At 44.8% G+C, this 20,381-nt stretch overlaps 1 protein-coding gene across 2 annotated transcripts in view; it reads left to right on the plus strand.

Moving 5' to 3' along the window:
• Nucleotides 1-20,381, plus strand: part of KANK1 (KN motif and ankyrin repeat domains 1) — a gene marked incomplete at both ends in the record, with an annotated part of 55,083 nt that overhangs the window by 21,567 nt on the left and 13,135 nt on the right. The window contains 4 exons of one of the 2 annotated variants that reach the window (XM_080637646.1): nt 4,672-7,326; nt 16,892-17,110; nt 17,905-18,013; nt 18,916-19,125. In XM_080637646.1, coding sequence (XP_080493772.1) covers nt 4,672-7,326; nt 16,892-17,110; nt 17,905-18,013; nt 18,916-19,125 — 3,193 coding nt within the window. Of the gene's footprint in view, nt 1-4,671; nt 7,395-16,891; nt 17,111-17,864; nt 18,014-18,915; nt 19,126-20,381 lie in introns of those variants that run through there. The other variant, XM_080637647.1, reaches the window with a different exon arrangement.

The raw sequence follows: 20,381 nt of genomic DNA on the forward strand, positions 1-20,381 counted from the left end.
TTCAAATGAGTGCTCAGCCTCATGTATTTTGGTTGTGATTCTCATTTGTATGTTCTGAAGAACAGAAAGAGGAAAGAACAAAAGTAGTATTGGAGTGGAAGGAGAAGGGGAAAAGCATTAATTTCTTCTGTTGTAGTAGAATATCAAAACCCAGTACTCTCTTTTGGTTGGTTTGGTTTGATGGTTTTTTTTTTAATCCCTTCTTTTGCTGCCCCAGAAACCTTTCAAACTGAAGTTGAGCATATAAAAATACTGGTTTGACACCATTTATGCTAGCTATTGCCTCTGTGTTTTTCCTCTGCAGCATTCTTTATGAATTGTCTTGTGCCATAACTCTGGAAGGAGACTGTTACTCATACCATTGTTTCAGCGCAAAAGACTTCTTTAATAGCAGTCAGATCCAACATAAAAATGCTTCTGAGCAGATATCATAACCAGATGGGGAGATAAGGCTTTAGATGTGATGTCTGTATTTTTCAAGGCACCTTAGACATCTAGCTTTAGAAATACCTCTTCACTTTTTTCTCTCTGTGCTTCCTGGACTCTCCAAAGCAGCTTTACAATACAGTTGTCCTGGCTTGCAGCACCACAACTCTGTGTCTGCCCACATTTCCACTGCTTTTCACTCACTCAGAAGTCTTGAAGCACATAAACTAAATGTCCTATTTTTTCCAGTTCTCCTGGTCTGGGAGCAGACATGATTAGTGTGGACTCAGGTAGGACTGACTCAAAATGTTAATATGCTGATGTTCTTGTGTAGTGCATTGGATAGGATATAATTTAGTAGAAGTTGGCAAGACTGGATTGTTTGGACAGAGCCGGTCCTCCAGCGCAGGAGGTGAGAACTGAAGAGTGCATCTTTTAAATGCTGCTTGTGTCCTGCCCGTGGTGATCCTGCAGCAGGGAGAGGGAAATTAAGTCTTTCTATACTTCTGGAGAAATTCATTAATAGCGACAGTACCGCAACGAGGCCTCTGCGCTTCACAAGAGTGTTTTACTTCACACGTACCGGCTTAAAAGCATGATGTGTTTGTGTCTCATCACATTTAAAGAAAACTGAAGTGTCTGCAGCATTTTCACAGGCAAAAGTGTATGTGTTTGTACATCTGCATATACTGTTTCGGTGCAACACAATGCCATGGTTAGTATTTGCCTGAGCTACAGCAGACACTGGGGAATAATTCTCCTAATTTTAGCAGTGCCCATGATCAGCTGGCCAAGGATGAGACAAGAAGCCCAATGGGAGTGTTTGTACTGCTCAGGATTTGCTGCAGTACTTCTGTGTGTGCCGGGGTGAATGGAGTAGGAATCTTTGGCGCACTTGAGGTCTCTGGAGATGAAGGCCTGCCTTTCTGGCTGACAGGTAAACTGATACAGCTTCCTCTGAGGTTAATCTGAGGTACTTGCTTGTGTAGCACTTCGTACTCACCCACCAGTGCTAGGGAGTAAGGCATCCATGGTTCATCCAGGACCTAAGGCTTGAAAAGAAGAAAGGCCACACTTTTATCAGGGGTTTATTCATTTCCTTTTTATTATATATATTTCTTTTTTCCTTTTGGAACCACTAAAACCATTTTTACTGCTTGAAAACAGCGATTCATTTTGCTTTGTTCCATGCTCAACAGGCACACCCATTTTGGCCCTTTCTCTGAGACAGCAAAATGCACAAAGGCTTGGCGCAGCTCCTACACGCTGCATCGGTGTTGTGTGGTTGTTGGTAAATTGCATGCCTGACCCTCGTTTGTCTTAACGTATCAAGAAACGTCTCCGGAGAGCAACTCATAATGCTGGGATTGTGTTGGTGTAGGGGAAGTTGCAGGCAGCCAGCTCCGCACACAGTCTCATGCTTGTGGAGTGGCAGATAGGAACTGTTCTGTGGTAGTGCTGCCAGCTTCAGCTGAGGAGCAAAGGGATTTCATTGTGAAGACACTGAGCTGCCTGCAGGTGTTTATGGAGAGGTTTAGTGAGGGATTCACTGCCAGTGTGATTATTTTATTACCATTATTTATTTTTTATAGGTTTGTGTTGAGCAATCTTAATGCTCCCCCATGAAAAAGAAATAAAATATGCCTGAGCTTCCAGTTTGGCTCTCATGACTTAACATGAGATTTGCATGTCTTCTTAGAGGTTTTATGAATATTTTTCCAATGATGCATTAATTCCTAAGTCCTGGGGCTTCCAAACAGTCTGTTCCTCCCTCCCCCATCCAACTTCTGTGCATTGTGCCCAAGGACAGCTTAGAGGAGCTGCCTGACTTCACTGGTGTAGTGATGGGAGAATCAGAGATGTTGCTGGGTAGAAGAGAAGGACCAAGAGAAGCAAAGGAAAGGAACTGGGAAAAAGAGGAGAACAGGTAAAATTGATGTACCTTGAATTTACAAGGTGAAGTGACTAAAAGCAAGCCCGAGGTGAGGGGCAAGAGTATAACCAGATTTTGGATTAGAATCGGTGGAGCAAGAAAATGGATTTAGGTATAGAAAATGGGTGAGAAATCCAAAATGTGGGAAGAAGGCCAAGAGAGACTAGAAGACTACAGTGAAAGAGGGCCAGTGTGAGAGTGGGGACAAACCTAGGGTGTGGGCAGGAAAGTGACCAAGTTAGGGCAAAGAGCTGTGGGGTGAGGGAGGGAGTTCTCTGCCTGCAGGGAACGGAGCCAGGATGAGAATCTGGGAACAGAATACTGAATTTGGGAAGGAAGAGAAGTAATTCAGACAGCATGCTCTGTGTCATTCTCTCCCTGTCAGTGGGAGTCCTGGAGATTTTTTCTGCCTGACATTGAGGCAGTCTCGCTGGAAGGAGCTGTGTGCTTATGTGCTTAAATATGTGTGTGTGTATGCATGTATTTTTGCTTCCACAGCGGCATTTAGATGGCTATTTTGGATACATCTATAAGTAAATACCACAGCATACTGAGACTCTGGTCTTTCAGCAGAAACATGTGGTTGGGGAGGGGTGCGTGTGGGTTATGTTTGTGTCTGCCCAACAGACTGTCCATGCTGCAGAACCAAAATACCAATGTGCTTAGGTCGGTCCCACTTCTGTGGCTCTCACATGCATCTGCCTGTGTCTGTGTCTCCATCCTATTCCTTTCCCGTGCTGGGGAAGGTGGGTTTTCACTCGGCAGCATCCTCCTGCTACCTACTGCTCCGGGTGTCCTGTGGTAGCCAAAAGCATAAAGGATCACCATGAAAGCAGTTACACTGTCTGTAGACAAAGCTTTTCTTAAGCGTGCCAAGGAAACTGGAAAAACAGGAGCTATTTGTCCCCCTTCTCCTAAAACTTTTCAGAACAACGTTAAGTCACTTCCTGTAGTTGCAGTAAATCGAGAGTTTCTCTTTTCTCTTTCCCCCCTCCTCGCCCCCGCCCCCTCCCTTTCCCGGCTCTCCCGAGGCTTATATTCCTTTAAGAGGAGCGGGTTCCAGACTCGCCTTTGAAAAACGAAACGGAGAGCTAAGTTCACTTCCAGCCACGGCAGCAGCCGGCAGCGCCCGGCTGGCGAGGCGGGCCACGCTCCGGGCACGGTCGGTGGGCTCGGCCGGGCCGGGGGGAGCGGACGGACTGACGGCGGTCGGTCGGTCGGTCAGTGTGTCGGAGGTGCGCTGCCGGCCGGGGCTGCGCGGGTGCGGGCAGCTCTTCGTTATGGGGTGAAGAAGGAGAAAGCCGGGCGGGAGGCGTGTGACACATGAAGCTGGGGCAGCCATACGTGGCTGGAAAATTTGCAGTGTGGGGGCAGAGGCTTGTGGCTAATTCAGGTAACCGGAAAGCTGGCTTTTATTATTCTTCCAGCTCATAACTCGCAACAGTTGGGCTTCTTTTCCTTCCTTTAAGTGGGACGGTAGGAGCAGGTTGTATAGCAGCGTTGTATATAAATACTCAGCCCAAGGGAGCCCAGCGGATCCGGTGGAGTTTTGTTCAGATTGCTGTGCGGAGAGGCGAGTGCCGCTTCTGGAGGGCAGGCGGGTGTTCCTCAGGTGTGTGGCAACAGTCTCCTTCCGCAGGGGGGGATTTGGGACCCCGCTGGAAGGGGATCCCGCTGCTTGTCTTGGGGCTGGGGGTTTCCTGCAGTTCAAAATGACAGAGGCAGAGGCACTGGTGGAAGTAACGTGAGCTCGGGTGAGAGCGAACTGGCATCGCTGCTCCTGAAGCAGCAGTTCCCTGCGCCATAAACCAGTTGCAGAGCTGTATACAGTCTAAGGGCACTGGTTGCATAAGAAGCAGAGTAGGAGTTCCCCTCGACTGCTCCAATGCACCCTCTAGAGAACTTGGTCTCCTGGTGATTTGTTGAGGTTCGTTGTAATCCTGTGGTCGTTGTGTGCCAGCATAGTGTGTATGAAAGCTTGGTATGACACAGAAGAGTGGAAATACTCGGGGAAGGACAGCTTTGAGCTACTAGCTGTGCCACTTTTGTGCCCTTTTGCTAACAGTTCTCTGTGTATTCTTGTGGACACATCTATGTGTGTATGCGCTTTTCAGCATTTGAAAACCTACTGATTAACTTTTTAAGTTGGTCGGGATTTAATGTCAGCAGAAAGCTGGTCTGCTTGCTGAGCTGCAGCAGCAGTTTCTGCCTCCAGTTGGCTGTGAGCGCCCATCTTTCTGCCCTGTTTCACCGTGCAGTTTACTGGTACATAGTTTCTTTCCCAATGATGATTTTTGTTTCTTCTTTTCCAGAAAAAGAGGAAGTTGTTATTAATGGAGAAGATGAAAAAGAACGGAAGGACCCCTATTTTGTGGAAACACCTTACGGTTACCAGCTAGACTTGGATTTTCTGAAGTATGTGGATGATATACAAAAGGGGAATACCATTAAGAAACTAAACATCCGGAAGAAGAGGAAAGCCATACCAGCCTTGGCAGGTACCAAGAACTCTGGTAGCCAGTGCAGTGGCTGGACCTCCACAGAGTCTCTTTCTTCATCAAATAGTGATGAGAATAAGCAGTCTTGTTTGACAACGAAGCGTCAAGTAACCTTATCTGTCTCTGCAAGACCCTCAGTTTCCTTTGAAGCATCTCCTTCCTACTTAACTGTTCCCGACATTAAGCAGCTTCCTCCTCCCTCCCCCCAGCCTCCTCGGCATAACCTCCTTGTAACAAAAACGCTCATGGAGACGCGGAGGAGACTTGAACAGGAGAGGATGATGCAGGTCATACCTGGAGATGTCCGCAGGCCCCGGCTTTCCAGCTTTGGAGGCATGGGCTCCACAAGCTCCCTCCCCTCTTTTGTGGGATCCAGCGGGTACAGTCACGTATCTCAGCAGTTGCAGAATGGGTATCAGGGGAATGGTGACTACGGTGCCTGCTTCAGCTCCTCCTTGGGCAGTTCCATTCGTCACAGCCCCATGAGCTCGGGAATATCCACGCCGGTCACCAACGTGAGCCCAGTGCATCTGCAGCACATCAGGGAGCAAATGGCAGTTGCCCTCAAGCGTCTCAAGGAGCTTGAGGAGCAAGTCAAGACCATTCCTGTGCTGCAGGTCAAAATTTCAGTGTTACAGGAAGAGAAGAGGCACATGATGGCTGAGCTCAAAAACCACAGGAAAGCCACTCAGAATGACACGTATGGTTTCAGAAAGCGATCCTACAGCGCAGGAAATGCAGAGCAGTGGGAACACATGTCTCAGGTGAGAAGAGGTGGAGAACTGTATATAGATTGTGAGGAAGAGGTGGAGAGTGTGGAGCAGAGCTCTCAAAGAATAGAGGAGTTCAGACAGCTGACTGCTGAGATGCAAGCTCTGCAGAAAAAAATACAGGATAGCAACTATGAAAGTCCAGCAACCTTTCAGGTTAACAGAGAAAGCCTGACAAAAGAAGCCCGATCTGTTGCTGTAGGTGCTGATGAGAACATGAATGATGTGGTTATATACAACAGATCTGCAAGGCAACACAAAGACATAGCTGTGGGGACAGAGAAAGAAATGAGAGAGTGTGGGGTTGGGGTGACGGAGGCTATGCTTGGCTTGTCTACGGAGGTCGAGAAGGAGATAGAGCTTCAGCAGCAGACCATCGAAGCCCTTAAGGAGAAGATATACAGGCTAGAGGTTCAGTTAAAGGAAACAACCCATGACAGAGAAATGACCAAATTGAAACAGGAGCTGCAGGCGGCCGGGTCTAGGAAAAAAGTAGATAAAGCCGTGACGGCTCAGCCCCATGTCATCAGCAGGATGGTGGAGGCCGTTGTACAAACAAGAGACCAAATGGTGGGAGACCATGTGGACTTTGCCAATTCATCAGTGGGAGACCACCTTCAGATGAGCAGCATTGGCACCTCCTGCAGACCTGCCATGCAGAGTGTGGCTGCGGGCCCCGAGCTCCTGATGAGCCGGTGGCTGGTGAGAGAGAGGGCAGAGGTGAGAGACCAGGGCACAGGGAACTCCACTGAGCTGTGCCATAAGGCGGTGGGAGTAGAGACAAGTGTCTGTGAGATCGGCATCAACACAGAGGAGCCAGCAGGCATGCCGAGTCCCCACTGGGTGGCAGAGGCAGCCGCAGCGGTGACGTCTGTGGGCTGCGGGGATTGCTCGGTGGACGTGGTGGTTTGCACCCCCAAGGAGCACGTGTCCCGTGAAACGGCCACAGAGGCTGTGCTCAGCATGGAGGCAACAGTGATGGCCGTGCCTTCTATGGCTAGCCAAGAAACCAGCACTGCTTTGGAGATGGTGAGCCAGTGCACCAGCACAGAGGTAGCCTCCTTGGCGGACTGTGGGACAAACACTGCTCTGAGCAGCTGTGATAAACAGACCAACACAGACAGCATGGAGACACGGAGCGTGGCAGTAGGAGATGGCCGGGTGAAGGACATACACACATCTGCTAAAACACGTTCGGTCGGAGTGGGCACCTTGCTCTCTAGCTACCCTGGCTCTGAAAAACCCTGTACAGTAAAAACCAAAGACTGTGGCGTTGGGCAGATAAACATTCATGAGAACTACTTGGTTGGCCTTAAGATGAGGAGCATTGCCTGCGGACCCCCTCCATTGCCAGTTGTGCCGGCTGGCACCAGGAGCATTGGAGTTGGTGGGGAGTCTGTGTGCGAGCCGGTGAGTGGTCTGTTGGAAAGCCCTCTGCCTCCACCTGAGCTGAGGACAGGCTTGGATCACTACATCGAGCGTGTGCAGAAGTTGCTGCAGGAACAGCAGATGCTGCTTGCTGAAAATTACAGTGAATTGGCAGAAGCCTTTGGCGAGCCCCACTCCCAGATTGGATCTCTCAATTCGCAGCTCATCAGCACCCTCAGCTCCATCAACTCCGTCATGAAATACGCCAGCACAGAGGAGCTGCGGAGCCTGGACCTTCAGAAGCAGTGCATGGAGAGAAGCACCACGTCAGGTAAGCTCAGCGTCTGGGCAGGCATTCGGTCAGCTCCTTGCCAGAGCCACAGATCAGTCGCCTCCTCGGCTCTCGCTTGAAATAGAAGCAGGTGTGTGATCATCCCTAGTGAAATGCAGAACATAACGTCATTGCTGGATGTGTCTGTTTGGGTATTGTGTCCAGCCCACCACTGGTAACTGAGGAAAACACAAGTGGTTTAATCTCTCCCAGTCCAGCAGACTCTGAGTGACCTGATGATGATGATGATGATGATGATGATGATGGTGGCTCTGACTGTGCAAGAGAGGTATCTAAAAGTATGCAGGGTCTGACCACTGTGTAAGATGTTGACTTCACTTATAACTTCAAGAATATTCAAGGTTAATGCCTGTTGGTTTGGAATTTTGTCCTTCCTTTAAACTTGGCATGCAATTTTTAAATCTACAGTGTCAGATTTGACAGAGTTGAAAGTCGCATGCAGCATCTCTATCAAACTGACTTGTTTCCACAGACATTTCCCTGGGTCTTGTAATGTTTCTTCCACTACCTTCGTTCTTTGTGCCAGAGACCTGTGGAGTGCTTTCCCCATTCCAGCAGGTCTGATTGCTTTATAATGGGCAACTCCAGAGCACTTCACAGAAACCACATCTTGCATCTTCTCTGTTCCAATAACTGTCCTAATGCCTAATTACAGCCTTATGTTTGAAAGGCATGAGCTGTAATTACTACTGGAGGTTTTGGTGACAGTCAGAAAAGGCAAGAATTGAGATTTAAGTACTCCTTGCATTTATTTATTAACTTTAATTTTTTTTAATACAATTAATTTGAGGGATTTCTTTATTCCCTGGGGTAAAGTTGCTTACTTTTTTTTTTTTTTTAATTACTACTAATTTTGGGTGTCTGATGGTCTAGTTCAAAACTTAGCAATGTTTTCTAATACCTTATTGGTGAATCCAAGCACATTACTGTTAAATGTAGAAATGTTGGCTTAGTGGACACCAATATATAATGCTCGAGCCGTGAATGTTAGATACTGGCTTCTTGGTCCTGCCATACAGTGACTGAAACAAGAGATTAAGGAAATGTGAAAAACTTGTGCAAATTCATCTGTGTCATGGGTGCTGAATTGGGAAAAAAAAATCCTGAGTAAATACCATTTAATGTCATTATAATATTATTTGCTAATGAGCTGCTATATGAAAGCTCTTGCAGATTGTTTACGGTCTTAAATTTTACCTGGTTTTGTTAAAAGGCAGCTTGGTAAATCTGATTCTTTTCAATGTTCATGCCCTAAATGGAACCATCCGTTAAATAAGCTGAAGTAAAAAGTTTAGCTTCCCATAGTAAAGCAATAAGCAACATTTATGTAGTGATAAAGAAAACAGATGACGTCCTGTCTGCATACATGCAGTGTGATACTATTTATGCAATATTATTATCTTTCTGGTATGCACTTTGTGTTTTGGGCTCCTTACAAGTAATGGTACTATAATAATAAAGAGTATCTAGCTGACACCAGAAATGTCCTTAAAAACAGTCAATCAGATATTTTACTAGCTGTAAATTCTCAATTCCTTTCCCTGCTTTTACTACACAGTATCAAATGTGTAGTCTAGAGATCTTAAAGTATTTAGACACAGGTGGAGCAGCGGATCATATTTTATAAAAACATTCTTACTTGGATTCAGATTTCACATTCTTGATAAAATTATTCTAGAATAATTTTATTTTAACTTGTAATGCCATTCTCTTTAGCTGTGGATGCTGAGTGTAAAATCTCTTTATTTTTAGGCCCTGGTGAGAACTGCATGCCAGGACTGTGTGCATAAATCAAGCTCTAGGCTATGACAGTTTAGACCCATAGAGAACTGGAGTGGGAAGGAGGTCATAAGCATGAAATGTTTCTCCTTCTTTTTCTGTTAATCTCAAAATTATTGTCTTTACTGCATTTATCTGCTGGTCGTGCTGACTGTTCCTGTGGTTTTACAGATGATGTGTTACTTTTATTCTGTAGAAAGATGTTTGCTGAATGAAGCACTAACTTAAATAAGTCTGTAAGCACTGGAACTAATAAAGAGCTTTTATTCCATGGATCAGTGCCTCATGATAGCTCTGGTATGGTTAAAATGAACAATTGGGTTTAAGTTATTGAAAGAAACATGACCTCGCACAGCCCTCGATTTCTTAGAAAAACAGGCTGAAAATAGATGCAGAAGTGTCTGGTTTCAGGTTGGCAGCAGTAGTGTTGTCTTTAATATTTTATTCAAACAGCACCCTTAGGAAGTGCCTCTTATAGGTCAGGTCATTTTAGAGCAAAAATACCTGAGTTGGCTTGGAGGCGTGTGATTGGGGTACCAGTTTGCTGTGTTAAAAGGTTAGTGGTCCATGCTGCTTCTGGTACTTGAGGTAGCGCATCAGTCACATTCTCAGCTTTACAGGTTGAAATCCCTGCCTATGCTGAGGAGATGGAGGCATGCTGCAGGGGTATCTCACAGCCCCAGTGCAGCTTGTGTCAGGCGATGGAAACACAGGCATGAGAGCTGGAGCCTGCTGCATAGGATGTGGACAGGCTCTGCCGCTGACATCCCTAGGTGCAAGCCAAGTGGACCTCTGAGATGATCTCTCTACTGGGTCCGTCAGCAATGAGTATATTGCTTGTTGAAAAATAAACACTTTCACTTAGGTAACTAAGCAACTCCTATTTACATAAGCACTGTCTTTCAGAAGCCCTAGTGATGTCAGGGAAATCAACTCTGCTTGTCAGACAGGCCAGTTTCCGATCTGCAAAGTCATGTTTGCCAGCACTGGCACCCTGTCTGTGTCCAGCTGGATTGTATGGATGTGGGCAACAAACCTAGATGCTAACCAATCCTTATTTTCAGACCAGACAGCATATAGGAGGACTAAGAGAGGCAAGTGTATTCAGATTCTTCATTTATCATCACAGAATTTTTGGGAAGTTTCATAAAGTTACAGCTGAGTGCACGTGTGATATGTTTTGCAAAGTATCAGCCAGAGGCCTAATGTCACTGGTAGGGGTTTTCCTTACATGGACTTTTCACGAGTCTTGTAGATGGATGCCTTTCATAGGCAAGGAGTTTGCAAGGGTGGTATTTAGAAGCAATTCCTCTGCTGTTGCCCTGAAAAATTACCTGAGCATGTTTGACCTGAAAACTCATGGTTATTTGGCCTCAGGGATCTTTGGAGTATCAGTTTTACAGCCACTTTTGGAGCAATCCTGACTGAGCACCCCAGTGGAAGCATTACACTAATCATCATGAGGAAGGAGGCAACTTACTGAATTAAGACTTGAGGAAGTGAAAGGAAGTGGGAAGCAAGTGGTGTAGGAAAGTCTCATGGGTTAGAAAAACATGATGTGCGATGTGGTGGAAAGATCTTTCAAGGTTTTCAATTTTCAATCTGGGATGGCAGGCTGAGGGACAATGGACTGACCGAAGGAATCATGGTCATCCCAGGAGCCCCTGGTTGTCCACTGGTGGTGTGTGAGACTAATGAGATATTGTGGCCATGGTTGTCTCTCTCTGTGTTGTCACTCATAATGCAAAACTAGCAGGGAATTGGAGAAAGCTCTTTTTTTCTTTAGAGCTCTTCTATGTTATGAAATTTGTAGCCTCTTCTCTCAAAGACTGTTTGCTTGGTGGGTTGGCCCCTCACCTGGCAACGTGGACCATGTTAGTGCCTCTTCAGAGTTGAGGCTTGCCTGATGTTCAGTGCCAGTGCTGTTTGAGGTGGTGGACCCTGTAGAGCTCTGGGCTGCTAGAAATCACACTGGTTGTCTACATCCAGGCGCGTGAATGAAGCCCTCAGCTTCAGCTCTGCCCCAGATGTATGCTTTAATCACCAGGTTAAGTTTCTGTACAGATGTGCTCGTTTGTGTAACAAACAGGATCCGTTAGTGGCTGGCATATGTGAAGCATTTTTCATACTTCCTGGAAGGTAGTGCCTGATGCAGAACGGTCATGCAGATGGTCCCATCTGTGTGCCAGATTTTGTTCATGCACATGACTGGCTGGCATCAAAGAATACAGTGCCTCATCTCTGTTTTTCTAATGGCAGGTGGTATTTGTTGACCTGCTATTTGTGACATCTTACAAATCTCAAACGCTTATGTCATTCAAAAATGGCAGCAACCTCTGTATTAGGAGCTGAGGTGTTTGGGGGAGAAGAGGGTGTTCAGTTTTAAATACCCATCCAGTTATATCAAAAGAGAAGCAGAATCCTCATCAGTAATTGTTCTATAAAGACATTATTGAAGTGAAACTCAATAAACCTATTCAAAAAAGTTTGACATACCTTCCATATGTTAACACAAGCTTATTACTATTATCACTATTATCATTGGAATATATGCTGCTTTCATTTTGTGGCAGCACTGTATGGAATGCCACCTATCTTCTCACTTCTACTTAGGTTAATAAAGAGCATTGTTTGCCACAGTTTAAATCATTTTTTGTTTCAAATCTATTGGTGCTTAGGATGGTGAGCTGCAGCCTGCTAGCCTCTCTGTTAGAGTGGCTTTAGTAAAACCCCAGTTCTTTCCCAGTGCTATGGCACAGAGACATGACGTTCAGGCACTGAGCTTTGTTCAGAGTTCAGCTCCCATGGTAATAGGCACATCTATGAATATTTAATGTCAGGAGATTCCCATTTTTCAATGGAAGTGTTGTCGTATTGCAGCAACAACGAAGCATCAGTTGAGATCAACTCCTCGTAAATGAGAAAGAAAGAAAAGCTCTGAGATGACCTTCCTGCTCTGCCCAGCACCATGAGTTGCTTTGATCCATCACTCATCAGGGAAATTAAGGATGGCTTTCACTGAGCTTCACACGCAGTTGTCTTGGAAAGGAGAACATTTCATAAATAAGATGAATAAGTGCTTCACAGAAATGTAATTTTTTTTATTCAGTCTTGTTCAATTGGAGGAATTAGTTTTGACTTCCAGTTTCAATAAACTGGCTTCAGAAGCTAGTTTGGGGATTGAAAGCAGCTTCTCAACACAAAGAAATCGGTTAAAGAAAGAGTGAAAATCAAATTGAGATTATTCTTGCAATCCGATTAAAGGAGCCGTCCTGCTAGAAGGAGCATTTTCCCTGGAGCCAAACAGCCAAGTGAATCTGGCTTCTGTCAGCTTATCATATAAAGGGTTTGTGTGTGGCAGGTTTTTTTTCTGAAATTTTAAATTCACTGTCTTCTGACCTGGAATTGTTCAAAAGTACGTTTGAAAATGAAACTATGCTTAGTCTTTTGCAAGTGACACATTTGTCAGGTGGATGGGTTAATATCAATTGTTGTAAATGTTTAAACTTAACATGTTTGCTCATCGCTGCCTTTTTATTTACCTTGGTAGAATGTGGTTTTTTTTTTTCCTTTAATACTTCTGATGTGTAGACCAAATGGAAAGTGGACTAAAAATTATCTAGATGAAGAAGATAAGTTTTTAAGGGTAAAGCAACTTAGCAAGATTTAAGACCACTGAAGAACAGTTTGTGTTTTTCAATTACAGCAATTTCTAGGGAGCTTGTTGCTACCATTCAATGTGAAAGAAGTATTTCCTTGCTGTATATGCTCCAGACAACATTGATGCACTGTCTTTAATAAGGAGTGTATAAACTGTATCGTTCGCTGTTATGAACATATTGTGCAAATAAATGCTTGCATTGATCAAGAGGTTAAAAATAAAATCTTTGTGTAGCTAGCACGTGGGCAGCGATCTTGTGCCCTTTTTTTAGCTAGAAGCCTGTGATGTTCCAGCCAGAGAGCTAGGTTCTCATCCTGATGGTATTTAATTCCTCTGACATTGTTTTCACTTCTCTGTTTCCAGTGGTTTAAAAGTATTGTCAAGCTAAATAATTTTTAGAGTATGCTTAGGTTTGCTTCTATCAGATTAATGGCATTTTTCAAAAGCAGGTAAAAAACGCCAGGCTTCTGTTATCACGAGTTCAGCAGAAATTCGAGGGAAGAAAATACTGCTTAAAACTTGCCCAGTGAATTTACATGACTACTCATGCACTCATAAATGGGAGGGAAAGTTTGCGGTTGGGAAGAGTAATAGCATCTTAATAGCAATGAATGGATTTAATAGGTGCCACAAATGGCATGGGTAATCTGCTGCTGGTGTACACTAGCTTTGCTGTCACCGTTTTAAACTGGTGAGATTTCAAAAGAAACACAAGCGATTTAGGAGAGGAGCTTCCTTCTAAAAAATTAAAACCAGATGCTCTCCTTCCCTCAAGCCACTGGGGCTAAGCTACTGAAGATGCTCCAGTCACTTGTTTCACTCTGAAATTGAGGAAAGTAGCCTTCTGCATAAGGATTTATGAACAGTTAAGCCTGTAAGTTTTTTGTTTTGTCTTACCGTACTCCTGCTTCTAAATTACTAATAAACTTTTCCAAGATCCCCTTCTATATTGCAAAACACATGTAGAAATTCTGCAGCTCCACCTTGTGCTAAACTACACTGTATCAATACTTAGAAGCCTGCATTATTTGCCTGCAGGAGTAAACTAACAAAAATCAGCAGGGTGAGTCTACCCAAGTGGATCTGTTTGGAGGCAGTGGCTGGCTAAGTGCTGAACCTGTTGGCTGATTTAGTGTTGGTGTTGTGCCCCATAACCTGGTGTCACTGAGAAGGATCCTGTGCAAGCATACTTGAGATCTGTGTGAAGTGAGATGAAGAGACTATTTTAAGGTCTGTGTAGACTGGTGGTGATCTTCAGCCAGGGTTTCATTTCCACACTTGAGAAGCATGCAGCACCTCAGCCCTGACAGCAGCCTTGCAGCCTTGTTGAAGGATGTGAGGACTTGGCTCCTCCAGGGTTTTGGATTGGGCAGCAGCTGATGTACCTGCTCAATCACTGAACATAGTGTTGGGTAGCACAGCTGCTTCCTTCATCCGCTTTTCCAAGTGATTTGCAGTAGGTTGCTGCTCCCCAAGCATCTTTATGTTGACTGTCTTGTAAAAGGGAATGCCTGAGAACTGATGTTAAATGCTAATCACAGCATTAATGCCACAAGCTGTATTGGGATCAAAGCTGTCTTTCCTTGAACCTCAGGTGCTGTAGACACAGCAAATGGGAGTATCTAACAGCTGTACTGGGAGAATGAGAGTACTGGCCAGTTTGTCTAAGGCACAGTTGTTTGTTGCGTGCTGGTTCTCAAGCCCTGACAAGAGGAGTTATCCTCTTCTGTCAGGTTCTGGGGGCTGAGGAAGGCACACCTTTTCTTTCTTTGAAGGCAGGGACCACATGCCCCAGACCCTGAACTCAGTGTGTTGGATGAACCCGGAGAGATAACCTGTTGAGATGGCATCTTCTCACATTGGTGGCAGGTTTAGCTAGGAGAGAGGTGTGAGGCAGGGAAGAAAAGTGCTGCTCTTTCCTTTGTCCTGCCTTGCAGCTCCTTCCCCAGCTGTGTCCCAGGGCAAAAGGGAGACACCTGAGGAGTTTCAGACTCTGGCTCTGGGTGGCTGAGCATTGCTGAAGGCAGGGGATGATGGTACTGTCAGTTCAAGTGAGGCAGGACCGGCACTCTGCCCTGCTGCCTCACACAACGCCATTCCTGTCCCCAGGGCACACTGTGGTTATTGCAGCTCCTTCAGAGGAGGGCTGTGATACCTGGCAGAGGACAGACAGACTGTAAAGCTGACCATAAACCCAGGCAGCTTTGGTGGCTTGGTATGTCTCTGCTCCTCCAGAGCAGGTTTCCTCTGCTCTCTCCCCATGTCCACAGTGGCAAGGCAGGAATAGAAGAGGTGACCTGGTAAAACCAGCTGAGGCAGGCACCACCAGCTGCAGTTGGAAGCAGTTACTCCATTTGGTACTCCTTAATTGTAGCTGTCACCACTTCACGCAAGTGGAGGGAGAGGCGGTTTCCTTGTTTTTCAGCTAAGGGAGTTTAAAAATCATTGTTCTTGGCTCGGCACTCCATCACCTTGGCAGCCCTCTACTCCTTGGCTGGCGGATGAGGGAGGGCACTCGCAGTTGGGAAGAGACCGACTGAAATCGGTCACTGCTGTGAAGCAAGGAGAGATGGGGGAGCAAGGGCAGGACTTCTCTCTTGATTTCCAGGGGTGCATGTTTCATCCCAGGTTTTCTCTAGAGGGGTTGCTTCTGCATGGGAGGCACTGGGGTGGCTGCTGCCTTCACCCTCTGCTTCTCTGAGAGGAAGGTTTTGGCTGTATCTACAGTGACATGTCTGTCAGTACCCTGCTGTGTGCCTTTCCCAGCAGGCAGCTTCCCCCTGTAGCTTGGAGAAGCTATAAGTAATGGTGGAAGTGAGCAATAGGTCTCATTGCTGGAGAAAGCGACTTGGAAATGGATGTGGGGTGAGACGCAGGTGGAAACTTGGATACTTGGGTGGGAACAGGAGGAAAGAGGAGGAAGCTGCTGGGAAGTGGCAACATTTGGAAAAATCAGCTTCATCATGTCCTATTATAGGAAAAAAGAAGTACTGAGGTGAAGCAAGAAGGGAGAAAGGCAGTCTAGCAAGAGCAGTAAAGATGTCAGCTGTATTTCTAAATGTGAATATTTGCAATTTACCTTACTACGCTGTGTTAGCATCCTGTGCAGTGCCACTCGTCTATTTGAATATGTGTGGCTTAGTTCTTGATAAATACAAAGGGAAAAAAAAACCCAACCTATGGAGGGACAAGTGATTGAAGCCAGCTTTGAAAGAAAGAAGTGATAGTGTTTAAATTTAGACATTATCTTTTTTTATCCTTGAAATGCTAGCACTTGAGGAAGATGTGTGTGTGAAAAAAATCCCCACTGTGTTCCACAAACAAAAGCATTCGTGCAGCTTTGTAGAGCAGTTGTAATAGCACAGCTGGAGGAACTCCAGGGGAATGTGTACAAGTCTGTGCGTAATTAGCACTGCGTTTTAAACATAAAATGGGAAGAAATGAGTGGACGCCAGTAAAGGAGAAAAAAAAAAAATAACCCAAACATTGGAATTTGATTTAAAAACAACTACTAGCTCAGTACAATCCTGTAAAAAAGGGAAAAAGGAGAGAAGAAAATAAAAAGAACTAAAGTGAGTGGTAGTTTATTGCAGTTGTCTCAGTAACTGCATAAAGTGTGTAACTTGCAAAATTAGTGGAATGCTGACAAAAAGGAAAGTTTCCTGAAAAGTTTCTGCTCTCAGGAAATGCAGTTTCGTAAAAACAATTAGAGATAAAAAGTGCTTGGCAGAAGGAACCTGTGGAGCCCATGAACGTGCTCTTCAAGCACGTCAGTGAGTCCGCACTGAGCCAGGGTGGCAGGACCTGGGGTCACTGAACAAACCAAAAGAGAAGGAAAAGGAAAGACCATTCATTTCATCCATTTTAAAGCAAATATCGTTATGGTTTTTCCTTGTATTGTATGTTTTCATGGAAAGAAAAACTCACAGGGGTTTTTTCTTATTTTCTGAAGGCGATCACACCCTTTTCCTATTGGATCCTTAGAAAAGAGTATTGTAAAGCACAAGTGTAGCCCTTTTCTTTCCAGTTTGTTTATTAGCCCTGGTATTACACCATTGACGGATGTGTTTTGGTCTGACTCTTCCGTGATGCCTTCTCTGGCAGGTGCTACTTTGGAGTACATCCCTCACGGCCAACTTGCAAACTCCCACTTAACTTCCAGTTTGAGAACACTGAAGCTGGAGCAGGACACTGTGCTCGCACAGGAGGAAAAGAAGACTCCCCTGGTGGAGGCTGTTCGTGGGAGGAAGTCCTTTTCTTCTCAGGATAAAACTCTCACTCCAATTAACCTGACAGATGACCAGCTTGCCTCTGGCCTCTATGGTAATAACTGGCTCGCATTCACCTTTCATCATGCTGATGGAGTTTGAGTATGAAATACAGTTAAAAGAGGTTTTCGGGGTTCTCAAAATTGTGAAATCAGGGAAAGATGTGGCTATGAGGAAATTCACAGTGCAAGACCATGATTAGTTTTTAAATGGCAGATTGTAGCGCATCAGTGAAGTGCCATTTAGTGTCTTCATGAGAAAACTGTACTGAGAGAGAAAGGGTTAATAATTTTTTAAAACTTAAATTCATATGAATGTTATACATTTCTGATGCTTAAAGATTGGTTTAACAGTTGTTTCAGTGAATACTAAAGTCTAAAAGACCAGCATTGATTGAACCTTCCCATGCTGTTGAGTAGGTTATTGTTAAATACACCGTCTGTACTAATGCGTTAGTTCTGGCAATGAGCTGCTGTCATCTAACACCAAGAATTAAGATTTTAACAGAGCAGAGTAACCCATTTCAACATTAGAAGCTTTTCACAAATAACAAAGAAAAAACCCCAAACCCACAAAACAAATGAACATGTGTTTTCTTAGAGTTTTCTAAAGCATAAAGATTAGCAGCATGTTGAAAGACTAGTTTTCTGTTTCTGGAGTTGGTTTTGGAAGTGTTCTTCTGTGTTTCTAATGTGCATCTCATAACGTGACTGCATGTATAAAAAGGTCGGAAATCCCAGCTTCAGTGCATAAATTAAACAGAAACCTGCTTGTTTGTCTAATGCTGCTGCAGTCAAAGCCAGCTACAGATTTCTACTGGTATATGTGCTTTGTCTCCCTTTTTAACAGTATGTACTAATACTGAAAACACACTCAAATCTATCATGAAGAAAAGGGATGGGAAGAAGGATTTGAGCAACACCAAGAAGAACCTCCAGTTCGTTGGCATTAATGGCGGGTAAGAGTCATGCTTCCAGAATATCTGTTGCAGTAGCCTTTTCACAGTGGGAAGGATAGGAGGAACCCAGGATCGTATGGATAGCTTCTGCCTTTTCTAGATTTCCGCTAGATAAATACAGAAACTTTGCTACACAAATACAGAAAACAGTAGGGAAAATTATCTTATTTAAAATGTTACTTACCTTTAAGGAATGTTGCACGTAACTCAAAAATGGTGTCACCAAATTGTTTTTACATAGCTTTTCAAGCCCTTTACTCAGATTAGATTGTCTTTAGTACAAATGCATTGTGCAGTATATAGCCTAAATACCACAATTACTTCATTTCATACATAGTGACTAAAAGTATTATTACTTACAATGGGGGAATGTTATCATTCATATAAATCACAGTTGTATATGAGAAGAATAAGCTTAGTTCATTAATTCATCAGCTGCTGAGGTTGGTGATGTAAGACAATTCGTTAGAATCAGCATTGTCCAGATCACTTACATTGACCTAAAATACCAACGTGATTTGGATGGTCGCAGGAAAACATGTTAAAATTGTGGCTGTTACCTTTAGATAGGTCTGCTAGCTTCCCTGCTTTTATCTGCCTAGTAAGGCAAAACACAATTACTCTGAACAAAGTAATATTATTTTGGAGCTAAGGCAAGGTGGTACAGAATGTTCAGAGTTCTGTTTAAAAAAGGTTGTTCTCTCACTACACACTGTGCACGTAAAAATCAGTGTTAGCTGGCACTGACACTGAGTTCAGTAAGTAGAAAAGGTCTCTTGAGTAGAAAATAGCAGGACTAAGCCTTGGCAAGATGTTTTTCAACTTGCACCAGCGCAAGTGGGTACCAACCACTGCTGAATGCCACTGAGCAAACACCCTGCCCCTACCCAATCTCCCCCCAGGTACGAGACGACGTCCAGCGATGACTCCAGCTCCGAGGAGAGCTCCTCCTCAGATTCAGAGGAGGAGTGCGAGGGCCACGAGTATCCACACAGCCAGCACACAGAGGAGGGGCAGCTTGCGCCCCGTGCTCCCGAGGTTTGCACCATGGGGCCAGAGGAGGAGAGCACCTCCCAAGAGTGTGAGCCCGAAGAGGTGGAAATCAGAGAGAGGTAGGCTGCTAACCATCTCCCGAGTGCCTCTGAGGCTGTTACGATGCCTCATTGCTTGGGGCAAACCATGGGGTGTGCCAATACTGGCTGAGAAAGCACCAGCCCCATCACTGCTTGTCTGCTGCCTGCTTCCCTCCTCCTTAGACAGGTAACCAGATGTAGTTTCGTGCTAGAACAACCATGTGTGAGCAGGGAGAAGGTGTCAAAGCGTGTCCTTTCCAGTGGCTGGCCCTAGCAGCTTTAAATGGCCCATTTATAGGGAGATCCAGATGGCTCCCTCCAGCAGAGGCTGTCACAGATCACGAACAGCACTCGTCTGGAAGCAGGCAATGCCTGGTCTGTAAAACAACAAGTAAGCAAATGGGCCTTGAACCATGCACACCAGGTCAGCAGCCTGCTGAAAGTGCATCTTGCATTTGCACCTTCCACATGGCTGGTGCTGCTCGATAAGACAGTGGGGTACCAGTCGCAAGGAGCTCATCCAACACTTGAGGTCATATACTTCATACAAGATCATATACTATGGTACACTTTGGGGCTGCTGTCCTACCACTGGTTCAGCTTTTCATGTCTAAGTTACTTTTCACATTGATGGTAATGATCTGTGTAGGGTAGCATATGACAGGCATTTTCCTTTTTGTGCATGGAAAGCAGTAGTGTGGTGAGTTTTTACTGATTCTTGATTAGAGAACGGACTAAAGAAAGTATGAAGAAAGATAATGAAGGGATATTATACTGGGTTTGCTAAATGTTTACAAGTGTGTTAGCTTAGAAAATTATGTAAGTGGAATTATAGCAGTAAAATAGCTAGGACAAAATTAATATGTCATGTTTCACTGGACATAAACTTATCAAACTTATCTGTAATTATCAACTGCTAAATAAAAGAGACGCAGAAATTAATAATTAAGAGCCATTCATAGGCCTTGGAGCTCTGAGTTTTGAAGTGCTCTGAGCTTTATTTGTACAGTACTGTAGGATGGCCTGTTATTTTACAGGTGACATAAAAAGATGGTCAATTTCTCAGAGGAGCTCTCTGTATTTATCTTAGAAAGAGGTGAGTGTGAGGAGGAGCAGCAGGACAGCTTAGATAGCCATGTATACCTGGGGAGCATGTTCTTTGCAAGCTGGCTGCCCCGGCATTGCCTTCCAAGGGGAGGAGGCAGGGCGCATGGCCACGTGGGACTGAGTGTGATCCATGAAACAGTGGAGCATTTCATTGCTCTGGAAGCACTAGCAGCTGGCTTGTAACGCTG

This window comes from Psittacula echo, assembly GCF_963264785.1.
Source record: "Psittacula echo genome assembly, chromosome: Z".
Classification (NCBI taxonomy): domain Eukaryota; kingdom Metazoa; phylum Chordata; class Aves; order Psittaciformes; family Psittacidae; genus Psittacula; species Psittacula echo.